This window comes from Phragmites australis, chromosome 1 (assembly GCF_958298935.1).
Source record: "Phragmites australis chromosome 1, lpPhrAust1.1, whole genome shotgun sequence".
Classification (NCBI taxonomy): domain Eukaryota; kingdom Viridiplantae; phylum Streptophyta; class Magnoliopsida; order Poales; family Poaceae; genus Phragmites; species Phragmites australis.
In genome coordinates, this window is record NC_084921.1 from 33,831,287 (window position 1) to 33,856,591 (window position 25,305).

Here is a 25,305-nt window from a genome sequence, read left to right on the forward strand (position 1 = left end):
TTTAAAAGAAGTTCATCACGCTTTTCAGCCTGAAGTAAAGTATGAATTAATTCAGAATAGTACTGATAGTTCCTAGCATGGTATTGTTGTTGCAATACCCTATGGGCAGGAAGCATTGTAGACAAAGTTTTTTCTATTTTCTCCGCATTGGTGGGAGTTTTTTTTCACAAAAAAGCAATCTTGAGCAGATTTGTGAACAGCATGATTGTATTCTCCAATGGACTTAAAGTCCTGGAGGCAAATGTTGGTCCATTCGCGTTGTGCATCAGGTAGTATTACTGCCTTTTGCTGTTCATATCGCTCTTTGAGCGAATTCTATAGATCATGTGGATTTTCATCCATCAAGTATTCAGATTTTAAATCTGTATGTAAATGGTGCCTTATGTAGTATAAAGCCCCATACTTGTTTTGATCTTGAAGTGGAGGGTCTCCTTCTTGAGGAGGATTAATTGCGGTCATAAGTCCACGGGATGATAGACTTATCTTCATGTTCATTGCCCATGTTAGATAGTTTTTACCATCTAACTCGAGTCTTTCGAACCCAATATTGGACATTTTGTCCTACAAGTTGACCAATGATTGAATGAATTTACATTTTGGGCAAATTAAAGAATCATGGTAATGTTGTAATAGTGTAAAATTGTAAAGGCAAGTTAATACTTAAGTTGGATAGTGTAGACCTCAAATTATATTGGTAACACATTGAAGGTAGTCACCAAGATGATGAAAACCTTTTAGTAGTGGGGGCGTAATCTGTAATTATTCAGCAGATACCATGAAGTCCACTAACATGTGTTATTCAAATCTTGTGTTAACACTATGTAGGTAATCACCAAAATTGGTGTAGACCTTCTTTAATTCATATTCACATTGGGTATGCACATAGAGGATAGTCACTATGTGTAAACATAGTGTAGATCCCTCAGTAGTATATAGATACTACCTTGTGTATGGCCAATATGAGATATGAATTAAGGTAATCACCTTAAAAGGTGTAGACCTTGGTTCCAAATTTGATATTGGGTACGCACATTAAGGATAGTCACTATGTTTAAACATAGCGTAGATCCCATAGTGCAATTTAAAGTACTAATTAGTGTATGGCCAATATGCAAAAGTTTGGAATATAGTGTTATATCAAGTGAAGAGGTAATCACATAGTTTGCAATAATATGTATTTTGCAAGAAAAATAATTGCTATTGCAAAAACAAAGTTGTAAACATATATATATATAATATATATATATATATATATATAATTAGAATGCATAAGGGCAAAATGCATGTAACATATAAAATTTCCAGAGAGAACAGGGACTGGAACATATATATTTACAACATAAATAGAACTAATCACAATTATAGTTAAAGACAGGGGCTATAACATGATTTTACATAACTATAAATTTAAATACTGAAATTGGCTACAAATATTCTGAAAACCCGAGGGGTTTTTTGTAAAAATGCCATTATTTCAATATTTTTTCGGCTGATGGGCTGAGAAAACCTGGGCTGTGGCCTTTTTGGCCTTTTGGCCCAGCCCATAGGCGCCCCCCTCCTCCCCTCCGTAGTGTATATAATGTGGCCGGTTAGGGTTTTCCAAACCCTAACCGGCCTTTGGGAGCCGCCGCCGCCATTTTGGGAGCCAGGCCGGCCATCTTGTGGGGCCGCCAGCCGGGGGAGAGGGCGGCGGTTGGGCAGCCGAGGTGGCGTCGTCGGCGCCGAGCACAGGGCGGCCTAGGTGGCGTCGGCGGCGACGACGGCGGAGCCATCGGGTCTTGAGGCGCACCGGTCCGAGCCGAGGGACGGGCGGCCGAGTCACCGTGAAGGGGACGGCGCGCCGGTCGAGCGCAGGGCGGCCGAGCCACCGTGTGTTTTCTGTTGCATCGGAACCGTTGGGCTCCGGTGCCGTCGTGAAGCCAAGCCGGCGGATGGAGCGAGTGGCCGGCCGAGGGGCCGTGCGGGCTGCCAGCCTTGGAGCGGGTCAACCGAGCCACCGGGCGGAGCAGCGGCCGGCCGAGCTACCGGTGGAGGAGTGGCCGGTCGTCGGAGCAGAGGGGCCGGGCAGACGGTGGAGGAGTTGGTGGCCAGGCCGCCGGGCGAAGCAGCGGCCAGCCGAGTCACCGGAGCAGAGGGTTCGGGCCGCCGGTGGAGGAGAGGCCGGCCATCAGAGCAAAGGGACTGGGTCGCCGGTGGAGGAGTTGGTGGCCGGGCCGCCGGGTGGAGCAGCGGCCGACCGAGCCGCCGGAGCAGAGGGGCCGGGCCGCCGGCTCGCCGGTCGAGTGTTCGTGCAGAGGAGGGCGGCCGACCAAGGGGTGCACCGCCCCTTTCCCCCTCGCACGCACACGAGCCTGGGTGCATTTAGAACCCCCCCCCCCCGGAGGGGAGGCCGGAGGCCACAAGGGCCCATGACCCCGAGCGGAGGCCCGGACGGCGATTGGCCGCTGCATTGGCGAAGCGGCGAAGGGTGCGGCCGAGCGGTGCAGTGGGTGTAGCCACTGTGGAGCTGGCAGTTGATGAAGAGGAGTCGTCGATTTGGATGAACGGTGCCGCGGCTATCGAGACAGTGGTGGATGGGTCCTCAGAGAGGACTTCCACAACTTTAATGCTGGAGTCGATGAAGGCTGGTGTGTTCAGATCGATGCCTTGGGAAGGAGTGGCCGAATTGTAGTCCGCCATTGTTCCCGGGAGGTTTCTGCCGCGCCGGACACGAAAAATCCAATTGCGGCGGTGGCTGTCCGTGGTCTGTTCTGCCACCGCAGTAGAAGGAGCCGCGTCGGCCATGTCCGTGGAGGTGCCAGTGGGTGGCACTGGAATGGAGGAAGACAGCGGAGTGTACTCTGGAGAGTACAACACTCGCTCCTCCGGATCCTCCTCCTCCTCCTCCTCCTCGGATGCCACCGCCAGTGTGTTGTTGAAGAGAGGTGCAGCCCCGCTGCGTGCTGCCATGGTGGGTGGAGGGCCAGCGGAAGCAGTGGCTGCAAGAGACACTGTAGGGGCTGCTTGAGCCCTTAGAGGGTCGTGGTGGTGGCCATGACGGCGAGGACCACGTGTGCGGCGACGGCGACGGCGACGGGCACGCTGTTGGCCAAACGGCGAGATGTGCCGTAGAATTGCCGCCTCTAAATCCATCAAACAACGAAGAACATCTCCAGTGGTGGATGAAGGTGAAGCCATCTTCTTTCTTTTACCTTGATCTGAGAGAGGCCTTCGTGCCTTCTCTGTTGGTGAGGCCGATTGGCCCTTTTTCTTCTTCTTCTTGCTTCTATACAATGGCCAAAATGCTCAGTGGTTTATTCTAAATGCTGATGACGTGTTTGAGTAATTTTGAGAGAGTAAGTAGTGTTCTTTGATTGATGGCTGTTTACATATATATATATATACATATACATATACATACATATACATATACATATACATATACATATATACATATACATATATATGTATATGTATATGTATGTATATGTATATGTATATATATATGTATATATATATATGTTCAAAGGGTATAAACATATTCATTCAATAGTGAATAGTGACTCTTTAGATAATAACTGAAAAGCAGTTATATTTGCTAATGACTTAATTGATCACATACATAATTGAAGAAGTGTCGGTTTGTAACAGAGCTCTCGTTGAACCCAGCAGATGGCATCGAGACTGTTGTGACGTGTGATCAACCACGCTTGCCGATCCCAATTTCGATGCTCCAGAGGTGGCGAGGACCAGTAATCTCAGGGAAGGGCATCAGATCAGACAACACCAGATTTAACAGATTGTAGCGGAGTAGGCATAACACCGAAAAGCAGTCATTCATCCATTTTGTTCAATGAGATCTTCAGTCTCCACAAATAAGGAGGCTGCAAACACAATTTAGCTGTTAGAAAAGCCTACAGAGAAGAAGAGCGTCCGTCGGAAGCCAAATTTACACCTAAGACTGCAACTTGATGGCCTGGATACGTTACAGTGCCACCGCAAATTGAGGGCACGACAAAATTGAACAACAATATTCACACCATCCTGGGGGAATTAGTTCGGTCATTAGCCTGGGCAAAGAATGAACAAAAATTCGTGCAGAAAGAATCATCGCCCTAAGTATGTGGTTATAATTGTTACTCATCTAGTGTCCTTGTGTGGTTCAAGCCACCAGTTTCATCAGGTGGTGGCTTTATGTACTTCCCTAATGTTTTTTGACGAGCTCTCTTCTTGATCCTCTGGATCTTGTCTCTGCTCTGTTGCTTCCTCCGCTCCTTCTCCTGTTGCCGCATGTTCCGCTCCCTCTCATAGAGACCTTGCCAAAAGACTTCTCCAGTTTGTGGCCAGAGCCACCTCCTGTCTGGGCGATCTGAATCGAACTCTTCCGCCAACTCCTCGTCCATGCTCTTCAGAGTGGCATAGGAAAACCATTGGATTGACATCTGGCCTCTCCTCCCACTGAGCTGATGCTGCTCCTGCATTGCACCAGTCTCAGGATTGACATAAACCATCCGTCGCGCGCTGTGGAATGCCCAAACATTCACAATCAACTCCAGAAGGCGAGAGTAGCAGTGTCGGTCCTGTACAAATTAAGAAAAGAGCAATGAAGCAAGGCCTTTTAAGGTAGAATAACTATAATGCACCATAAGCACGTAGCAAAAGCACATAACAAAAACAAGTCTCGTTAAGAGGGAAATGCAGATGGTGACCTTGTGTTATTCTTTCCTTTTCTAGTGGCCATTAGGGATGCAAGTGGGTATCCAACTACCCTCTCTAGTTCATAAAAAAAAAATTACACCATAACTAAGAAAGTAACTAAGGAAATGAACTAGCAATTAGGTGGAATAGCATTTTTAGTTCAAAGGAGTGGGTTTTGGGTCAACGCAATAAAACATGAAACTTGCATCCCTAGTGGCCACATATTGGCATGGTGATTAGTGATCTCAAACAACCTTATCAGTAGGATATTTCATTTCACACTATAGACTATTCTATCTTCAGAAGCCTAGTGCTGACGCAGGACTTGAAAATGAAATGATGTTATCTAAAGAAGTGACAGAGGAGCTCACCTTGTGGAGACTCAAGATGCAATGCCCAGTTTGACGATGTTTGTCATACATTTGCCCATCCAGTGCATCAACGAACATTCTGAAAAACAACAGCATACTGTAATGATAACCAAGTATCTAAAATGGTCTGAATTGCTACGACAATCCTATCAGGTTGAAGGAATGAACACAAAAAATAATGAAAGCAAGCAAATACGGACCAAAGGGTTTGTTCCAGGTGGATTAAATCTAGCATGCTGCTATAGCAGCATAGTCCTTTGAAATGATCAAATGACAAGATAACGGTTGAAAAAGAGTTTTAATTGGATACTGGGTCAATAGCAAGCTATGCTCTAACAGTTAAACTATCTACATAAAATACCAACCGGTATTTCCTTTGGATCTTGAGCCAATAGCAAGGCTACGCTCTAACAGGTAAATTTTCCATGTGAAGTACAAACCCCAAATCATTATTAGAGCAATACTGCTAGCAGTACTGATATACACGTGCTCAGATCAGATACTTCCTGGTGCTCACTCACCATTAAGCAATTAACCAGTGCATACATGTCTTTAGTATCTAGTTAGAAGTGTAATTACAATTGCCAGATAGTCTATACGATTCTGAAAACATAATGCATACCTTGAAAACATAACAAATTCTAGGAATGATCGTGTAGGCAAAACCCAACTTTGCATCACAGACCAAGTGTCTCCATCATTAGGCATATGTGGCAGAGAATCCAATTCATGATCAAGCTGTACACCATACATCCTTTGAAAGGCCTCCAAGACAGCTAACCTTCGAGGTACAAATATGGAGTAGATTAGTTCCATTGTAACAGAAAATTGTCCACTACAGCGATACCATTAAAAAGTATACATGACAAGGCTGACTCATGGGGCTAGGATTCTGATATTCATGTAGAGTCTATATTAGTGTAACAGATCTGATAGATCTGTAACAATGGTAAACCAAAGCAGCCACTAGAAAACCTAGTTTGAAACTCTTGAATTGATTACTCTACATGAAAAGAACACAAAAGTCCCTGAAATTATTACTCTATAAGAAAAGGTAGTTGGTAACGCTCCATAGAATTGACAATGTGCAATCGACACAAAATCTGTTCAAACCAGTACATTTACAAACTTGAAAATTAATTCAACATAAGATGGTTAATGGATAACCTGCAGTTCCCAGCATTGATTGCATCACAGAAGGACCAAAAATCTTTATTAGCATGGTTCCTTGGATCTTGATCCATCCGAACCCAAAAATAAAGGGCATCTCCATGCTTTTGAGATTGAATGGCTTCTAAGATTGCAGCTTCAGCATTGTTTGACAAATTTGCCTGTGCAGAAAAACATCTAGTCAGTACAAGTAGGATGCTGATCGTTATTCAAGACAACATAGATAGTTCTCATGCACATGTTTATTACAAAGAACACTTGCCTAATGGACTTAATCATCCTGTTATCAAATCCGTAGCACCCAACAAAAAATCAAAACAAAAAGAAATCCAAATAAATTTGACCATTACCTTTCTTGCTGTCACTCTCCAGGACTGAAACCCTATCCAAGAATTTTTATGTATTCGGTCAATTCTGTTGGCGAGAGCAAAGAAAGCTCCAAATTCACCAAGGATATCTCTGTAGTAAACCATGTTGAGAAGTGGAAGACGAGAAGAAGCATCTATATCATCTGCCCCTGGTCTTCGACCTTTTGAAGACTAATGAGAAACAAAAAAAAATGATCAACATGAGTCATTGGAATATTTGTAAAGCAAAACCATACACTCTTATTAGTCTAATTACGTTCCAGTAGTAACCTTATTATCATATATTTTTGCTCGAACATCGGTTATTTGTAGCAGTGGCGGGTCCAGGATTTTCAACTTGGGTGTACATACCCGTCGCAGTTGTGCCCGCGCCTCGCCTCACTCGTGCTTGCGCCACCATCGTGCCTCCCCTAGCTCGCACCCCGCCTAGCTCGAGCCCGCACCGCCGCCGCCTCCACCCTCTAAGCTTGAACCTGCACTGTCGTCGCCTCCGCCCTCCAGGCTTGAGCCCACACCCACATCATGCCTCGCTCGCGCAAGCACCATCGCCGCCCTCCATCTCAGGAACACAATCATCACGCACGTGATCGTCATGCAGTCACACACACGGTCTCAGCCTCTCAGGAACTAACGCACTCACGCATGTGGTCGTCACTCGTGCCTCAAGGGTGCATGGGCTACTATGCGTGACCATGTGGGCCGTGGGTTGTGAGTTGTGGCTACATCAACGCCAGTTAGGTCGTGGCAAGATGGGCTTGAGCCATTGTGGATCGCGGTCACCTGGCACTCTTACAGAACATGGCATATAGAAGAAAAAAAATACACAAAATTTTGGGTGTACACCCATGTCCCTTGCTAGGCCCGTCCCTGATTTGTAGTAACTATGCCAATTTTAGCAAAGGGAAAATATTCAGTGCAAATCAATTGTTGGATGCTAAGATGTGAAGTCACCAAGTGTATTCTTAGATGCAGTTTAGACGGATCAGATTTTGAAGGGGATAGAGGGCCCCACAGATTGACAGTGATGCAATTCGACCCCAATGATTAAGAAATCATAAGGTATTTCGCCTCAACTGACTGTAAATCTGAACCACCCAAATACCATCCAGTGATACACATGGAAGTTTACATGTTATAACCTAAGAAACCTCACGGAGTTCATATTAGATAATTTACCTTTTCAAAAGTACTGCTATAGGTTGTTCAGCAAAGACTTATGTAACCACAAATCTTAAATAGATCAGAGTTTTAAAAGTCCCACTTAGGATGTAGTGGAATGTACCACTAGAACCATTTTTAAAAAGACCAATTGAAATCTTTGAATCTACAACAATTTCACTAATCTATGTGTTTATACTTTATAATATCAGAATTGTCTAAATACATGTTTGGAACATCCAAGATGACCGCCCCATTTGAATTATCTGATTGTTGCTCAGAGGTAGCAACAGCTTACCAGGCCAATTCCACGATAAAGAGAGCTTTGGTGCAGAAAGGGCCAGGTTCCCTCCCCAAAGAAAGGCTCATATATACAAAGCGGCTGACCTGTCCGCTCAAGCTCCTTGTCATCTCTTTCATGCAATTCATTCTTCAACCTCTCTACTCTTTTGACATTTCTGTACACCTCCTCCCATGTTCCATGAGGTTGGTCATTCCTGTCCTTCAACTACATAACAATCCACTCCAGCTACTTGCTTAGAAGCAGTGTTTAAAAAAAAGGACGTGCAAACTGATGGTGAATACAGAACATGTGCACTTTACCTCGTCTTCTTCCATTTTTCTTTTGAAGTCCATAATTTCATTTGCTCTCTGTTCCTCCCAGGCAATTGCAGAGAATGCTTCATTAACCTTTGATGTACTGACAGGAGGGTGTTCCATTTGGTTGCTATGCCACTCCTCCTCTAGTTTTTGGAGTACCTTGTAGCCAGCCAAACTTTCGTTCATACAGTGCAAATGCTTCACATCCGCAAATAGATGCCATTTCCACTCTTGTTTCAGAGCTAAAGGTATCTCACCAACAGTTAAAGGGCTTAGTACATCAGTGGGAAACTTGATAACATTTTCCAATAGAACAGAATAGCCTTCAATGATTTCAGAAGCCATAAGATTCTTGGCATGAGCCTTTCCAACTGATGCAATTTTTTGCCCTGAAACAGACAATTTACCATTCGACACTGCTCGAAGTAGAAGTTGAGTTAACATGACAATATTCTTTCTTGGAAAAAGAAGTCCATTTACCCCATCATCAATCTACACCATAAGACAACCATGTTAGTTTATTTATAATATGATACGCAATAATCAGTATTTGAATCTAGAGATTAATCCCAATCTAATATGAGGTGAGTTCGTGAACATACATATTTTCGAATAATTCCAATGTCTGGAGCTATAACCAGCTTCTCAAGACTCATAGCTTGGACCAGCACACTGGGGAATGATTGTTCCTCTAGACAAGAACCATATATAACAAGGTCAGCTATGCCAAGGAGGTTGTCCTTATCTTCCGCAGCAACGTGATCCACTGCACCTCTTGGGAAGCCAGCACTCAGAGCAACAGCCTATCATAACCACACATTGAGACAACTGCTACCCAGTTAGATACAATTTAAAGCACTATAGCCGGTAAATAACTAATTCACATGATGAAACAGAACATGAAGGGGTGAACCATAACCTCAAGGGTCATCCAATGCTTCTCAGTTATGTTCCCAGTGAAGATCCTCACTTTCAGTTCAGACTGTGTACTATTTTCAGAGCGGTATTGCTGTAACAGAGGACCTACTGCTTGCAAGACAAGTGCCCCTTCCATCAAATTCCCACCATAAGAAAATGGAGTGCCAACAATGGCAATTAAAAAGTCTTTGGGACCCAACCCCAAACTGATTCTCACATCTTGGTGGTTACTTTTGGCAATAAAGCTATCAGCCTGACATGCTTCTGCGGGAGAACCTGGAATCACAAAATAGTTACCAGAATCAAATGCAGCATACATCACCTGCAGGGAAAAATATATAATTGTAAATTTAGGTCGGAGGATCTTGATCCAAACGACAATGAATGTATGATTGTTGAGATCACTATGAGATTAGAAGTAAATACCGGTAATATATAGTTCGGGAAAACTATAACATTTGCCCTGTTGAAGACCTCTTTCCAAGCATCTATGATCTGAATCATTCCACTGGCATTATATTCATTAACACGAAAAGCAAGGGAATATTCATGCACAGTCCAAATGACAGGTATGGATTTGAAAGGCTCGTGCAGAAAACTGTAGGAAGGCACAGGCACATGGTCCAAATCAAACATCTGACTTTGAGAAAGCATTCTATCATAATCTGAAACAGATGACAAAACGTAGTCATATAATTCTTGTTTCGAAATACTACCTTGAAAATACTGGTCTTGCTTCAATAGAATTTACAAGTACACCATCATAGCTGCAGAAATAATGCAAATAAACCTGGTGAGGAAATAATTAGAAAGTGAGGCTAAGGCCACATATTGTATCAGTAAAAACGGAGTGGGACAGATAATATAGTAAGTGATAGAAGCAAACAGCTGGAGAGATAGACTTCAGAAACTTACTCTAACCAATCTACAAAATGAGGTAAGTTTTTGTCCTTAGGTAAAATGCTCACTGGTACTCCAGTAGTTCTCCAGATATTGCCACATGGGCCATCCTCAAGTGAGAAAACCTGCATTGACAATTTGTAAAGCAGATTAAGGGTAGCGGTTCATTGGAGTCTTTTGGCTATAAATAAAAATGACTAATCAAATAGATATGCATGAAATCTTAGCTCAGATACTAGTATCCAGTAATGGTATGGATGCTAGCAACACCAGCATCTCATCAAAAAACTTCTTCCCACTTTTCTCCATGTCAGGATTTGGATAAATGAGAAGGCAATGCTAGTATCCTTCTTTTAACAGGTGCAGAGGGTTTAGTAAGAACGTGCAAAAAGCAAACAAGCTGATACAGCATAAGTTGACTAAACGGACAATATTTCAAACATCATTTATCAAAAATTTCTTTACATGCTTCAAGAAGTTAATACAAACAAAGCAGCGTGCCAACATATCTCCATAGGAAAGGATAATAGCAATGCCAGCATCTTGGTTAAGTACATTAAATACAATACGCCGAATTTTTTTTATGTTTTCATGGTGTTTCTTGGGTATGTAGACGTCTAAAAATGTTGCTAATTCGCAATCTCTGCAGGTAACATTTTATCCACACAATTTCTGGGGAAAAGTATTTCTTCCATGCACATTTTAGCACATAAGTCCATTCAACAAAGACGCAAGTCGTAGTCACTCAATCTGAATATCAATATGCTTCCAAGTTCCGACAGCCAAGTCATAATGCAGTGTCAAGCATTCTGACACATGAAAGCAGACCTTCCTCTTGGGCAAAAAAATCACTAGCCAGACAAGTTTATCAACAGCTGAAACCAAATTTCAGCACATAGTATAGTAGAGGAGGCAATTTCAGCAAGGATAGAATCTCTAATTTAGCAACTTGATAAGGTGATTAACAACTGACTTTTTTCCATAGAACACGGACCTAGCAAAATATGATCCACATCATATTACTTCCACCTCTGGGGACTGCAGAGCTTTTAACTATCAAGAGTCAATTGAAGTAACCTCACAGTTAAATTAGCTTTGTTTTTTCTTCGTTCTACTTTTCCTTTTAGAAACTAGAACTTACAGATTAACAATGCTGCTCTTGCATTGCCGGATAGGCGGACACATCATACATGGCAAACCAACTTGCTCCATAATAGACTAAAAACAACAGCTCAGCTCAACCATGAAGATGAAGTCATCCCCACAACCAACCACTAGAAGCAAAATCTAACAAATTTTTTACGAAACACAATGGCACGCATTCCATTCAAATCACTACCTCCAAGAGCTTGTGCAGCGACCAGCGTGCACATTACTATGATTCACAACAAGTTCAGCCACGCACCTTCATTTCGTAGCCCATGGCCGCCAGCACCGAGGCGGCGCTAACCATCTGAAGCTGCATTGCGCTGGGAGAGAGATCCCCAAACACCTACGCAAAAAGTTCGAACGCAAGCAGCGAGCAAATCAGAAACCACACCACCCAAAAGCCCCGATGCACACAAATCCTTCCCCAAACAGCCTCGTCAGTACTCACCATGGCAAGCCGCGGCTTCCGGACCCCGACCCTCCTGACGGGCATCCCGAGCTCCGCCAAGCTCTCCGCCTCCTCCCTCCGCTCCCTCGCCCACCTCTCCCTCAGCCTCGTCGGCTCGAACGCCACGCCCCCGCCGAGCCCGCCTCGGGCCAGCGAGGCCTCATTCCCGCCCCCGCTGACGCGTCCCCTTCCCGTGCGGCGAGAGGGGAGCAGCAGCGTGGGGCGCTCGACGACGCCCGACCCCGGGAGGAATGCGACGAAGACGATGGCGACGAAGAAGAAGGCGGCGGCGGTGAGGATCCACTGGAAGTAGTCCACCTTCTCGAACCGCAGGAACCGCGCGAGCCTGGATCTCGCCCGCACCTTCCGCGCTCCGCCTCCCGCCGCGGCGGGCGCCCGCGCGGGCCCGCGCTTGTAGCTCCCCGCCGCCGCGCCGGCCCCGTTGTCGAGGGAGCCCATGGCGAGGCCTCAGCCGCGCGCGGCTAGGGTTCCGAGAGCGCGGCAGCCATTAACGATCGGACGTGGCAGCGGTAGACGAGAGCTGTGGATTGGTAGTAAGGAAACTCTGCTAAGACTCGTGAGCGCAACTGGTATTCCTCAGCGGGGCGCTGCGCCGCGTTTCGTTTCGTTTCGTGTTGGGATGGGAACGGAGGGGGGGGGGGGGCGACGGGGGTAGGGGTGGTGGTGTCTAAGACGAGGAGAGCGAAGCGCGTCGGATGGCGATCGGACGGGCGGGACGGGGTTCCCCACGCGCGGCGCATGGGCCCGCGTGTTTCGGGAGCCGGGAGGGCGGGTGGGGATGGGGTCACGGCGTCTCGGGCTCCGTAGGCCGCGTTCGCCTGTGCTGTTTCTCTCTCTGCGGGTTCCAGTATGGCAGGTGGGTCCGTCACTCTGTTTGGGCCCACGTGACATTTTCTGCTGTTTAGTTTGTGCAGAAAAGGAGCCTTTGTTTGGGTATTTCGACATGTTTTTCTCGACTACTCCACTCTTGTCGCCAAGCCAAGGATGGAATAGAAAATTCACATTTTATTTTATTTTATTTTTCTCATCGTCAAGCTAAGGACGGAGTATAAAGATGCTTAATGCTGTCATTATCGGAGACGGATTCAAATGAGCTAAAGGCTTCAGCTACTGCTTTGTAAAGAAAATCTTTCGAGTCTCCTAATAATTTTTTACTATAAATGAGGTTGAGGAAAAAGAAAAAAAAAAGAGAAAAGAAGAGAAGAACAAGAGCCAGATAGCGATGAATCCCCTGACTTGCTAGCGCATCCGCCACTGGCCATTATGATTTTAAAACGTGGAAGGATTCTTGCGGCGAAAAGAAGCTAGCTCCAGAGTCCATAGACGGCGGCAGCTTTGATTCGTCCGCCCGAAAAGTCTCGGCACGGACAGATTGCCGGGTCTGCAAGAACATCGACCAAAAGATCCAACTGTGTCATCCCCGCGTGCGCGGAAGACCGAAAGCTCCCACCACGGCGGCAAAGGAGCAGCGGGTATGCCTAGGATAGGCTGCTGCTGGATACAGTTAAAAGGGCAAAATGCAAAAAAAAAAACCCAAAAGTGACTTGGATTTTTACTTTTCTCTAAAAATTATTTTATTGCAAAAAAAACCAAAAGATTTGGTTTCGTTGAAAAACACCCCCAAAGATTAAAAAAATCACAAAAAATTCAAAAAAAACTAGAGACAATTCTAAGACCTTTTGTGAATTTTTTAAAAAAATAATATTCTTTGCATCATATTTAATGGAGAGTAAGTTTGAAAAAAAAGAAAAACGTGCAACTCATTTATTAATTCGAGTTAAATGCATAGTTAATTATTTACTAATCCAAAAATCATGAAACAAATTTTTTTAGTCTTATTATGATCCTCTATCTTATAAAAATACATGAAATCTTGAAATAGTTATTGTAACGTGCAAGATTGAGTAAATGTGTTGCAGATAGATTAATTCATAACTAATCCATAATACCCCAAAATTAGTGAAACTACTTTTATTAATTTACTTAAACAATTATTTATGTAGAAAAAATAATGGTAGACATGACAAAGTTAAAATAACATGAGTTAATAAATAAGCTGCACATTTTTCTTTTTTTTTCAAACTTCCTCTCCATGAAATATGATGCAAAGGATATTATTTTTGAAAACAAATTTCACAGAAGGTCTTAGAATTGTCTCTAGTTTTTTTAAAAAAGATTATGATTTTTTTTATTTGTTTTTGAATTTTTGGGGGGTTTTGGCAACAATATCAAACTTTTGAGGGGTCTTTTGCAACAAAACAACTTTTGAGAAAGAAAGTCAAAATTCAAGTGACTTTTAGGGGATTTTGCATTTTTCCCATGTTAAAAGCTTGGCCATTTACTCCCTTGTGTTTATAAAACATGTTGGATTGGAGTACAAAAGTTGTACTCCCCTTCAAAAATAGTAGATCTACTTTTTTTAAGAATTGATCTTCCAAATTAAATTTTAACTAAATTTTTTTATAAAATATACTCCCTCCGTCCATTTATATAAGGTGTATTTTTATTTGAGAAAGTCAAATTTTGCCGGTTTTGATCAACAATTAGTTAAATTATACTTATATTTAGTTTACAAAAGTTGTATCAATATATTCATATTTCAAAGTGTTTTTATATGATGCTAATTTTATAGCAATTGACAATACATCGTAAAACAAATTGTAGGTCAAAATCTACTTTTTGAAGATTTTTGTATTCCAAAATACATCTTACATTGATGGACAGAGAGAGTATCATTTATAGCTACAAAACATATATAGTGTAAAATTATTTTAAATTGTGAATCTAGTTATATAATTTTTATATATTAGATATTTTTATAATTTGATCAAATATTAGTCCAAGTATATAAAATTTGACTTTATTAAAAATAAATATGTCTACTATTTTTAATGAAAGGGAGTATATTCTTTTGACACCCCTAATTTCTACCAACCAGATTGGTGTTTACGCATGCAAATAGGGGGCAATTCTTCATGCATTCCCAAATTCCTACCAACCAGATTAGCGGGACGGTAAAAGTATAAGTGTAGAACCAATGAACCATACAAAGAGCAGCATGGTTTTGTGCCGCTCAGTACTAGAGCGCACAAAATGCTGAATATTCGTGAACTGGATACTACTGTCACGATCTATCAAATCTGGTTGCACTAAACGCGGTCACCAAAGGTGAAGAATCCAATCAAGTCTCTTCACAATCAAGCAATCAGACAATTTAACCATTATCCAGAAAATAATAAGAAAGCGTGCAGCAGGATCCATTCCCTTCCATCATGAAGCACATGGAACAGTCTATTCACGGATCCAATCATATGCCACAATTCTTTCTTTTTTCTTTGAAGGACATGTGCTACAATTTTAAACCAATGTCAAACAAGAAGACTGTGTGATAATTTAACTGCGTTTTCCATCATTTCCAGTAGGACTGTTTTTGTAATCTTTTACAGCCTCGCATAGGCCAGTACTGAACTACTGATTATGCAAGCAACTACAGAAACCGTACCGTCCACTCAGGGTGTATTTGGTTATAAGGTAGGGTTGGATAGGTTATAATTATTAAGTGTTTGGTTAGGTAGATAGGATGAATTAATTTTGTGTTTAGGTAGAGTGATGAAAACGGATGTGATAAGAATAATTAATTAAATTATATCTTTTAATATTAAATAATAATAGTTTATCATACAAATAAGTACGCAATAACACTCATCAAAGTTAATCTTATCATACTAATTACTAATTAACAACAAAACATGCTAATTATCACTAATTGTACTTTAATTAATACAATCGTACACTAATCAATACACGATAACACGTATAAACCATAATCTCAAAATATTAAATACAAATTAGTAATACAATATAGTAATTAACACTAATTATTTTACTAATGATCAAGTTTAGATAAGATGATTGTCTCATCCGGTCAAAAATGAGTTCATTCTATCTGACATATATGAGGAATACTACTTAAAGTGGACGATTATATCACATCCACCTTTCAACCAAACACATAAACATATATCATCTACTATGGTCATTCAACTAAACACACCAATGTCAAGAGAAAGATATATCCAAATGGAGCAGGCCAGAGCCCCACTGTGATCAACCCCACATGGGCCATTGTGCTGCTGCCTCTGGAAAGGCAATCACATGTTTGATTGATCTAGACAAAGCTGCCGACGCTTACCGTCCTTTTCCATACAGAAAGAGATCAGGAGAGATCTCAACTTTCAGCACTGAGATTTTTTGAGCAATGAGACCTAACAAATAGTTCTATATTATATTTCTCTTAATAGTGCAGCATACCTATACTTAATTTCAAAGATAAAACACGTTTGAATCTCATTGAGCATTTGAATAACTTCAAGTACTGCTCCTTTCTTTTAAATTTAGAGGGTTGTCAACTTTTATATCGTCGTCACTCTATTTCTTCTTGATTATTCATGTGATTGACGCAAATCACCCGTAGCTTCCTATGGTCTCCCACGATATTGGTGCAAAGCCTTCACTCACTCTTTACCACCATATTGGTCCTTCGACACCAAGCCATTTGCTTTGCCCTTCACCACGGATAGTCCATCGCAGCCGAGTCTTGCTTTCCCTTCACTGCCTTGCTATAGAAAAAACCACTTTGTATTCGATATCTTCAAGAAATTCACTTTATATGAAATCCACTCTTAGCATATATGATTTTAATTCAACTTACGTCTTTTTATAGATCCTAACTCTAACTTAGTCTCAAGCACAAAGCACATGAGTTAGTCCATAAAACTCTATTGATAACTTTATATCTTTAGTCTTTTAGTCTCCACAAGTGACTTATAATTCACGCTTATCACCAATCTTCTATGAGTTTTTCTTTCCTCTTGTGAGCATCACTAAGATCTCAATCACCTTGATACATATGTCTCTTCCATACATCACCTACGGAACAACTTACTAACAAACTCAATAACATTGTTAGTCCATAAATATTATCATTAATTATCAAAATCACACATAAGGGCTAGATGCACTTTTAATATCCCCGTTTTGATAATTGATGATAATCTCACTAGATGGTTATATTTAAAAATTTTAAAGTTCTAAGTATACATATAATCTGAAGATGAATGTATACATAGAACAAGTTTTAGAAATATCAAACATCACAAAAAGATATTTGAGGTTACCAAAACTAGTTTTACTAGCATCAAACACCACAAAGATTTTGATGTTAATAGAACTAAACATATATAAAGCAGACTTCCTCACAATCTATGCATGTGTGAATGAATCTTTAGTATCATTGTATACATTGTCTATCTCAAAATTTGGACGGAATTTCCTTTATACGTATGAAGCAAGTATGACAAAGTATATATGAAAATGAATATGCTCATGCAAAGAAAAAACTTTTCAAAAGCAAAAGAGTTGAATGATTTTTCTTTTAAAACTGAGTTGCATGATTTTGCTTTTAAAACTCTTCCAATTAATATTCTCTTTACAAACAAAATATCTATTACAAATTTTCTCCATAAGCAATAATTCTCCCCTATAAGCAAAGCCATGTTACAAAATATAACATCTAGTCTAAATTCTCCCCCAATTGATATTAATGTCAAAATAGGATCATTGAAATGAATTCTTCCCCAATTGACATGAAATTTTATCAGAATCATGAAGGACTTGTTAAAAAAGAAATTTCCCAAAAATCTTTCGATTGTCAAAAGGAAATTCTCTCCGAAGCACATTAGTTCTATCCCACAAAAGGAATCATCGAAACGAATTCTCCTCCAATTGACATCAAATTGGTAAGAATTATGAAGGACTCGCTAAAAGAGAAATTTTCTTCAAAACACATAGTCCTATCCCACAAGAGAGAATCATTGAAAGCTAGTGCATGACCATGTATAGTGTAAACTCCTTATGATATGTGCATTTCTCATAATTTGAGTTAAACCAAATACACTTATCCAGTTATGAACTATGTGAGGAGAACAAGCTATATAATAGGTCAAAGGGGTTCAAAGAGATACTAAATGAGATTTCAAAAAAAAAAACCAATATATCAAATAAAATCACAAAAAATACCCATTAAAATTACAAAGATATCAATTGAATACCTACAAGAGATACCAATTGAAAATCTAAAACATTCCATTAATTACGAAAACCAAGGGACAGATGCACTTTCAAAAAATAGCTGAACCAAGCCATCCAACTTGAGCGGACCGAGTTGTTGATCGGAGGTGTGTGCATGTATGTTCGTATTTTTTTTATGTAACTCTCGATTTTATCTAGCAGTACAAGAGTTGTGTAGCGAACATAGTCTTCTTTGGGCATGTATGTGATTTTAGTGACTAATGACAACATAGTCAATGAGACTAATATATTTATCAAGTATATACTTTAGTAGGTCTCATGGATGTAATAAAAGAGAAGTCGTCGAAACCAGAAATAAAGAGAGGAATGAATTGAACTTGTTCCATAAATTTTGATGTGATCAAATGGAATGGGTTCATATACAATCATGTAGAGCTCTCCATAAGCTTTTCATATAGTCCAAGATCATCAAAATTAGAGTTCAGAGCGAAAAGTTATACCCAAAATATATATTGATGTTCTACTAAAATTGTACCTATCGGATAATTCGGTGCTCACAAATAAAAAGCCTCGGTGTTTGCAAAAATGTTTAGGTGTTCATAAAGAAAAATACTCCGGTGTTTATAAAAAGTTTACAACAGAGTCTAATACACGCTGGATGTTCCGGTGTTCACAAAATAAACACGCTGAGCTATTTTCTAGAGGGGCTCCAAAATGATTCGATTGGTACCGTATGGACGCTGGATGTTCCAGTGTTCATAAAAATAAACTCGAAGGACCATCCGGTTTTCACAAAAATAAAAGTGAAGTTTCAATAGCTAGTTTTTAGATATTAGACGCCAGATAGTACGGTGCTTGTAATGTTGCACACGCCGGATCATCCGGTGAGTATAACAAAATGTGACTATTAAAGTAACGCCTAGTTTACGGGGTTAAAGCTATTTATACCCTCCACACATACACTCGGTCATTTAAGTGTGCTGAAGTCCAGGGAAGCTCATAGACACTTGAAAAGACATCGAAACTATCATAATACTAAAAGTGATCATCTAAGATAAAATAACCACAAGATCAGGGAGTTATTAGTGCTAATAGACCTAGAGAGAGTTGTTGCTAAGTGTTGCTGCCTAGAGAAAAATCAAAGAGTGATCCTATATTGTACCAAGTGATATACCGATACCTTAGTCTTAGTGACTCACGGGCACTATGAGCCTTGATGGCTTATATTTGTTGACCCTTGGATTTGGTGTGGAGCGACAACAAAATGTTTGTATGGGAACACGGAGACCCTTGCCTTGGTGACTTAAGTTTCAAAATGAAGACAGTAGCAAGTGACCAAAAGAGATGGTTACAGCGAGGTATTGTCCACTTGAGGCCTAAGTGGCTCAAGGGGCGTACCCGATTCATTCCAGGAGGTATAGCCTAGGTGGTTACTCTAATATGGATTAGAGGTGATGTTTATATCATCGATATCATAGGATAAAAATCTTGTACCAAATTTACTTTTTCTACTTTCTTTACGTTTCTACATTTACATACTTACAATCTACCCTTACTTGTTTATCTTCCTAGAGTAGTTTGCTAGAGTTAACTATATATTGCAAACCTTTTGAACAGTAGAATAGACACACTAGATGAATTTAGAGTATATTTAGATAAAAATCAATATAGATTTATCTTGTTAAATTTTTAGAACCAAATAATTTTAAGTGACCTTATTTACCTTTCTATTAGAATGTCACTAATTTTTTCAAGTTGTCCAAAAATTCTAAACATTTTCATAAGCAAATTAGAGCTCATTAGCAACCCGTTTTAATTAGTTTGATAAAAAAACTAAACCAATATTTAATTAAAATTCTCCAAAGAAACATATTTTTATAATTTCTAGTAATTTTTAATGCCTCAACTAAATTATAATTTTTTTAAAAAATTCACTAATATTCTTCTCATGTGATGTACTAATTTATAAAAATACTTACAACTCTAGGCTATTTAGTGAAAACGTGAGTTTCTCTATAATGCTACATTTATATGCATTTGTATTATTTCATATGATATTCTTTTTAAATTCAATTTGAATCAAATTCAAACATACATAAATTCATCCAAATGTTGCATAGTCAAAAGGTAAGTCGACAAAAAAATCATCATAAACAACTCAGCTCATGAAATCCATTCAACTAAATAGAAAACTAACTCGTATTGTCCACTCTAATTTCACCAACCAAAAATAAAACGAGCTCATCCCATCCAAATCAACCAAACAAAAAATTATATCTAAAAAGTTATCCCATCTAAAAAAATATATCTAAAAACAAAGATAACTTATCCCATCTAACCTTGTTCTCTAAACAAATGCACCCTTTAAGTGCAGGAGAAGGACCGAAGAGAGATCTGTGATATGCTAAACCTAGACAGCATGTGAACACATGGGCCAACTGACATTGCAATAAACAGTGGCCCTAGTACTTCTCCAGTTAAAGTATGACAGGTTAAAAAATTGGTACCAGTCCAGATCAGGATCCTCGGGTTAGGTACCTACAATATGATGCCTATTACCACAAAGAATACATAATTTGCAGGACCCGAAAGAGATTCATTCTAACTGGAGTATCACGCTAGAGACTCTAAAAGAAGAAAATGGGCAACCCCCTCCACTGTTGCATGCATTCCTTATTGGGAAGATGAATAATGAAACTGACAAACAATGAATAAAATTGCATTAATTTGCTGTTGATATCTCTACAAGACATATCCAGGCTTCGCCTCCCGAAAGAGATTCATTCTAACTGGAGTATCACGCTAGAGACTCTAAAAGAAGAAAATGGGCAATTGCATGCATTCCTTATTGGGAAGAAGAATAATGAAACTGACAAACAATGAATAACATTGCATTAATTTGCTGTTGATATTTCTACAAGACATATCCAGGCTCCGGCGAAACGGAGTAGCTCTTGAAGGGTAGAGGGTACTGAGCTTGCAGACAACACTAGGAATCTAGGATGATACACCACAGATCAAATGGACCACTTGATGAAAGATGAGAATGACATTGCCATTGTCAAGCAACAGGCTGCAATTCTTCAGCAACAGAACCTTGGAAAATGGTGTCATATCTCAAGCTCCTTGTGACATCAAAGAAATGTGCTACAGCTTCTTCGGGTGTTTTTTGAAGTACACCATGGCCCAAGTTAAGTATATGACCTTTTGGGCCAGCTGATTTCACAACCCTGAAGAGCAGATAGTTAGAGACAACAATCATTAGCAGTTCCTAGTGACTGATCGTAGAAAGGTGTTTGGAACATAATGACTGGAAGGTGCAGCCCATTTAAGCATTTATGCTTGTGCATCAACTGATACAACCCCAATGCAACATAAAACAAACATTAAGGAATTAAATATGCTGCATTGTATATCAAAGGGAATTATGCACTTCTACATGTTCCACGAGATTACTGACAACATGCAGAAAGATAATGCAACACCCTAAGATTGTATGAGGTGATCATCTATTTACTATTCTTGAATCAGGAGTGCAAGACATCTAAGGACAAATATCCATTGATATACAACTGAACACATGCATCAGAAATTAAATCAGTTTCGCAAACTGTACACCTGAACTTAATGACCAAAGATATCAACAATGTGATGGCGTAACACAAATATGTGACATGAAGATATATACTACTAAAAGAGAACTTTGGGAGACCTCATTAATAAATTGCACCCAAGAGTATCAAAGAACATTAATTAAATGGAACTAATAAAATCTTAACTAACCTATGAATTTCATCAGTCAGTACTGGTAGTGGTGAAAACAGATATGCTGGGTCCACATTCCCTTGTACACTAATTCCATTACCAAGGCGCCTCCTTCCATCAGCCATGTCCACTGTCCAATCAAGCCCAATAACATCAACTCCTGTGTCCTTCATGCGCTCAAGTAAACCTCCATTTCCATTTATATACAACACAAGTGGGACATGAGGGCACTCTTTCTTAATCCTACTCACAATCTGTCAATGAAACGGAATAGATTAATGAACAGAATCAACCATATTGTAACTTTGCAGTGAAATCTTTTCATGGCGCTCTAAAAAACAGTCTCAACAGCTATAACTTTCGCAAATTTTGCAAGCTCAAGACACAAACTTGGAATTTCCTTATAAAAGAACCTGAGCTTGTGGAAATTACCATTTTATGATCAAATACTATATGTAAACTAAACTACAACAACATATATATCCAATGCATGTGAACTGAGAACATGTTGCTTATATAAACATCAGGTGCTGACTATTTGTAAAAGATTGGCGCCTTCTATATTCCATACACTTTCTTCGAAGGTAATGGAGGAACTTGCAGTCATAACCGTACAAAGTATTGTCAAATGTGCAGCCATAAATTGCAGAGGATTAAAGTAATTACTCATACCAGAAATATTTCAGTGTAAGAAAAAAAAGATATTTCTCAACAAATAATGAACTCTAGAATATTTAGTTCAGGCAGACATTAACACTCTATTATACAGTGCAAATCCAATTACGTTAACATTAGAGACACCACCGAGGCACCGACCATGTCACATGTGAAGTTGGAAACACATGGGAGCAAGAAAAGTAAGGAACAGTTACCTGTTTGATGTATGGTTTTGACCAATGTTCCCACACATGAGGTGGAAGTTGCCCACCCCATGAATCAAATATTTGTATACATTGAGCCCCAGAGTTTACTTGGAAAATGATATAGTCAGATATCGCTTGTGCAAGGTGAGAGAGAAGGCCCCTTAAGACATTTGGAGCTGTATGACACATACTCTTTATATTTGTGTATGTGTTGGTCATCCCCCCTTCAACAACATAAGTTGCAATTGTCCATGGGGCCCCCACAAATCCTAGCAAAGCAGCTTTTCCATCAATCTAGAGGGTAGAGGAAGAAACAAGGTGTATAAGCATCAAAAGAAAGTGTACAGCAAAATGCATTGCTAAATTGTACTCGATCCAGTTCATATCAATAAAACGGTACTCATAAATAAGCTATTGATGTTCATGAGAATATAATCAATATATTGTGATCAAAGTAAAGTATCCAAGAGGAATACTCAACAACGAGAGCCAGTAGAACATGATGACTTTGGGTTGAAATATACTAACATGAATTGCATTGTACTGATGTCTGACAAGTCCCGCAATTCAACGATTATTGCAAGTTTTGAACTGGAGTGTCTGATTGATATAGTGGGCTCTAGATATTTGAAACAATCACTGTTGTAAACATTTAATTCAAAGAATAACAAAGCAGCATCTTGTAACACCTACACATAATCGATGTCCAGAAAGAAATAAAGCAACAGCATAAGCGTGTTTACTAAGTTGCAAATGTTTGGAAACACTGTACATTTTACGAGAAGAGCTACCTAAAAATGTAAAGTTTTTTCAATTTTTCTGACATTTGTTTTCAGCTAGTAGCCTTTCATGGCAGCAAAAAGAGTCTTGAATTGAAGCTACCAAAGTGCACCAAATAAACCAGCAGTATTTTGCCTGCCTTGCAGATGCTACACTAAGACTTCGATGTTAACAACGAACCTTCGACCAAAATTGCTTGTCAAAAAGAAATTGCAAGAAAATACACATTATTTTCAGCACCACGCAGAACTTTCATGAATGATGTTAAGTGTATGATTGAAACACACAACTGCATCGGGTTAGCACTAATAGCCAACAATCCCTGCATGAGGCTAGCACTAATTACCAACAATTTCATCCCCTAGTGTCATTTTCCTAGCACGCAGCAGTGAGCCTGATGCTACTAGAATACTGTAAAAATCAACACATCTTGTCGGTTGAATCACTGCATAAGAATTGACTTTTGATAATAACTTGTATAACTACTTTTTTTGGAGGAATTCCCTTTGTAACTACTTAACTAGCATCATTCGATCCTAAACCATTATAACAAAAAGCTTTCCGTCGCACAAAAATGTAAACGAGCATTACCTCATTCCGCAGAATCTTGAGTGACTCCCCGACGAACTGGAGCATATCGAGGTCGATGGGGGCGAGCTCCCTCACCTGCTCCTCGGACCGCACGGGCGACTGGATCACCGGGCCCTTGGAGTCCGAGATATCGAACGGCACCCCGATGGCCGGCAGCGGCGTGAGTATGTCCGAGAACAGGATGACGCCGTCGGGCGCGAAGGCGCGCCAGGGCTGCAGTGTGATCTCGACGATGAGGTCCGTGTTCTCGGACCGCTCCCGGAACGAAGGGTGGCGCTTCGCCAGCGCCTGGTACTCCGCCATGTACCGACCCGCCTGCCTCATCATCCACGCTGGCGGCCGCGGGAGACCGTCCTCGCCCCTCGCCGCACGCACCAGCAGCGGCTCCTCTGGAGACGCGGCAGGTACTAGTCAGATTAGCGACAAAAATGGTGGGAAGAGAGAAGGAGCAGTAGGGTAGTTGGGGTTTACCGGAGGAAGACAAGACGGATGCGGAGATGGCAGGGAGGCGGAAGAGGCGGCTGCGCCGGCGTCCGGCGGAAGGGGAGGAGGAGGCGGGCGCCGCGGAGAGGAAGGCGGCGGCCGTGGCCGTTGAGGAGGCCGCCGGGGACATCATGGTGGAGGCGGTTTGGCGATGGCGGCTGATGTGGTTTGCGGCTTATCTTGTTTGGGTTTGTGTGGAGATGGACCGTGGACCGGGGAGGTGGCCGTTCCTTGCTCCCCTTTTTTTTTTTTAATTCAATATTTGCCCATGGTGATCAATTGTTGTGTAAGAGTTGGCTTCGATAAAATATCATGACTATATATGATCTCTTAATTATATGTCACTATAATTAGTTTACCTCTGATCTATATGTTGCATACCTCATTTTCCTTCTTATTCTTTCTTCGTCCTTACCGAAGCTCTTTCCACGTATGACTATATTCACCGCCACTACCCTAACGGATGTTGTGGCCAATGCCATCCCACCTTACCCACCCCACCACGTGCCAAATAAGATCACCTGTGCAGCTACCCCACACCGACGCCCTACAGCTAACGCAACAGGAGGTGGTGAAGCCATATTAACCAATAGACGCATATGCTACCACTTATCCTCAGCGGCTAATCTGCCCCCCACTGTTGGCCTCTCCGTTGGCACGCACTAGCAGCAACAGGCAAAGGTGTGGCACCACAGCAGAGCGGTGAGCGTTGATGTCATGGAGCGACGAGTGGAGTTGGCAAGGGCATGAGCAAGAAGTAGTGAGTTTGATGGGCTTAGCAAGGGAGGAGAAGAAAATTAGGCTAGGGAAAAGAGATGACTAAATGTGAGGCTTAGAACAAAACTATCTATAGTGGAAATTGATTAAGAGACCAAACTTTGTCAATGGCATTTAATAGAAGCCAATCTTGGAGTTGTATTTTATCGAAACAACCCTTATAAGTGGCAAATTAT

General features: G+C 40.9%; 2 protein-coding genes across 2 annotated transcripts; both read right to left on the reverse strand.

Moving 5' to 3' along the window:
• Window positions 1–3,918: 3,918 nt before the first annotated feature.
• On the reverse strand, window positions 3,919–12,399 carry LOC133916100 (uncharacterized). Its single transcript, XM_062359612.1, has 14 exons — window positions 11,760–12,399; window positions 11,568–11,654; window positions 10,178–10,287; window positions 9,979–10,029; window positions 9,689–9,860; window positions 9,264–9,584; window positions 8,947–9,147; window positions 8,348–8,836; window positions 8,043–8,252; window positions 6,569–6,757; window positions 6,216–6,379; window positions 5,671–5,829; window positions 5,049–5,127; window positions 3,919–4,559 (listed from the first exon to the last, which is right to left on the reverse strand). Exons 1-14 carry the CDS (start codon window positions 12,216–12,218, stop codon window positions 4,116–4,118), a joined length of 3,135 nt encoding a protein of 1,044 aa, XP_062215596.1. The 5' UTR covers window positions 12,219–12,399; the 3' UTR covers window positions 3,919–4,115.
• An 8,163-nt stretch (window positions 12,400–20,562) lies between these two features.
• LOC133916108 (uroporphyrinogen decarboxylase 1, chloroplastic) lies at window positions 20,563–24,584 on the reverse strand. The gene is made up of 5 exons (XM_062359624.1): window positions 24,341–24,584; window positions 23,870–24,258; window positions 22,508–22,792; window positions 21,654–21,889; window positions 20,563–21,100 (listed from the first exon to the last, which is right to left on the reverse strand). The coding sequence occupies exons 1-5, from the start codon at window positions 24,483–24,485 to the stop codon at window positions 20,932–20,934; spliced, it is 1,224 nt and encodes a 407-aa protein (XP_062215608.1). The 5' UTR covers window positions 24,486–24,584; the 3' UTR covers window positions 20,563–20,931.
• Between the last annotated feature and the right edge of the window lie 721 nt (window positions 24,585–25,305).

What these genes read in the sequence shown, in the direction of transcription:
- LOC133916100 (XM_062359612.1), bottom strand. Translation starts at nt 12,218, where the DNA reads ATGGGCTCCCTCGACAACGGGGCCGGCGCGGCGGCGGGGAGCTACAAG. An exon ending in CATTTTGTAGATTGGTTAGA is followed by an intron (nt 10,030 to 10,177) that starts GTAAGTTTCTGA and finishes TTATTTCTGCAG; the next exon opens with CTATGATGGTGTACTTGTAA. An exon ending in AGCATTGGATGACCCTTGAG is followed by an intron (nt 9,148 to 9,263) that starts GTTATGGTTCAC and finishes TGGTTATGATAG; the next exon opens with GCTGTTGCTCTGAGTGCTGG.
- LOC133916108 (XM_062359624.1), bottom strand. Translation starts at nt 24,485, where the DNA reads ATGATGTCCCCGGCGGCCTCCTCAACGGCCACGGCCGCCGCCTTCCTC. An exon ending in ATCCGTCTTGTCTTCCTCCG is followed by an intron (nt 24,259 to 24,340) that starts GTAAACCCCAAC and finishes CCGCGTCTCCAG; the next exon opens with AGGAGCCGCTGCTGGTGCGT. An exon ending in CTGACTGATGAAATTCATAG is followed by an intron (nt 21,101 to 21,653) that starts GTTAGTTAAGAT and finishes TCTGCTCTTCAG; the next exon opens with GGTTGTGAAATCAGCTGGCC.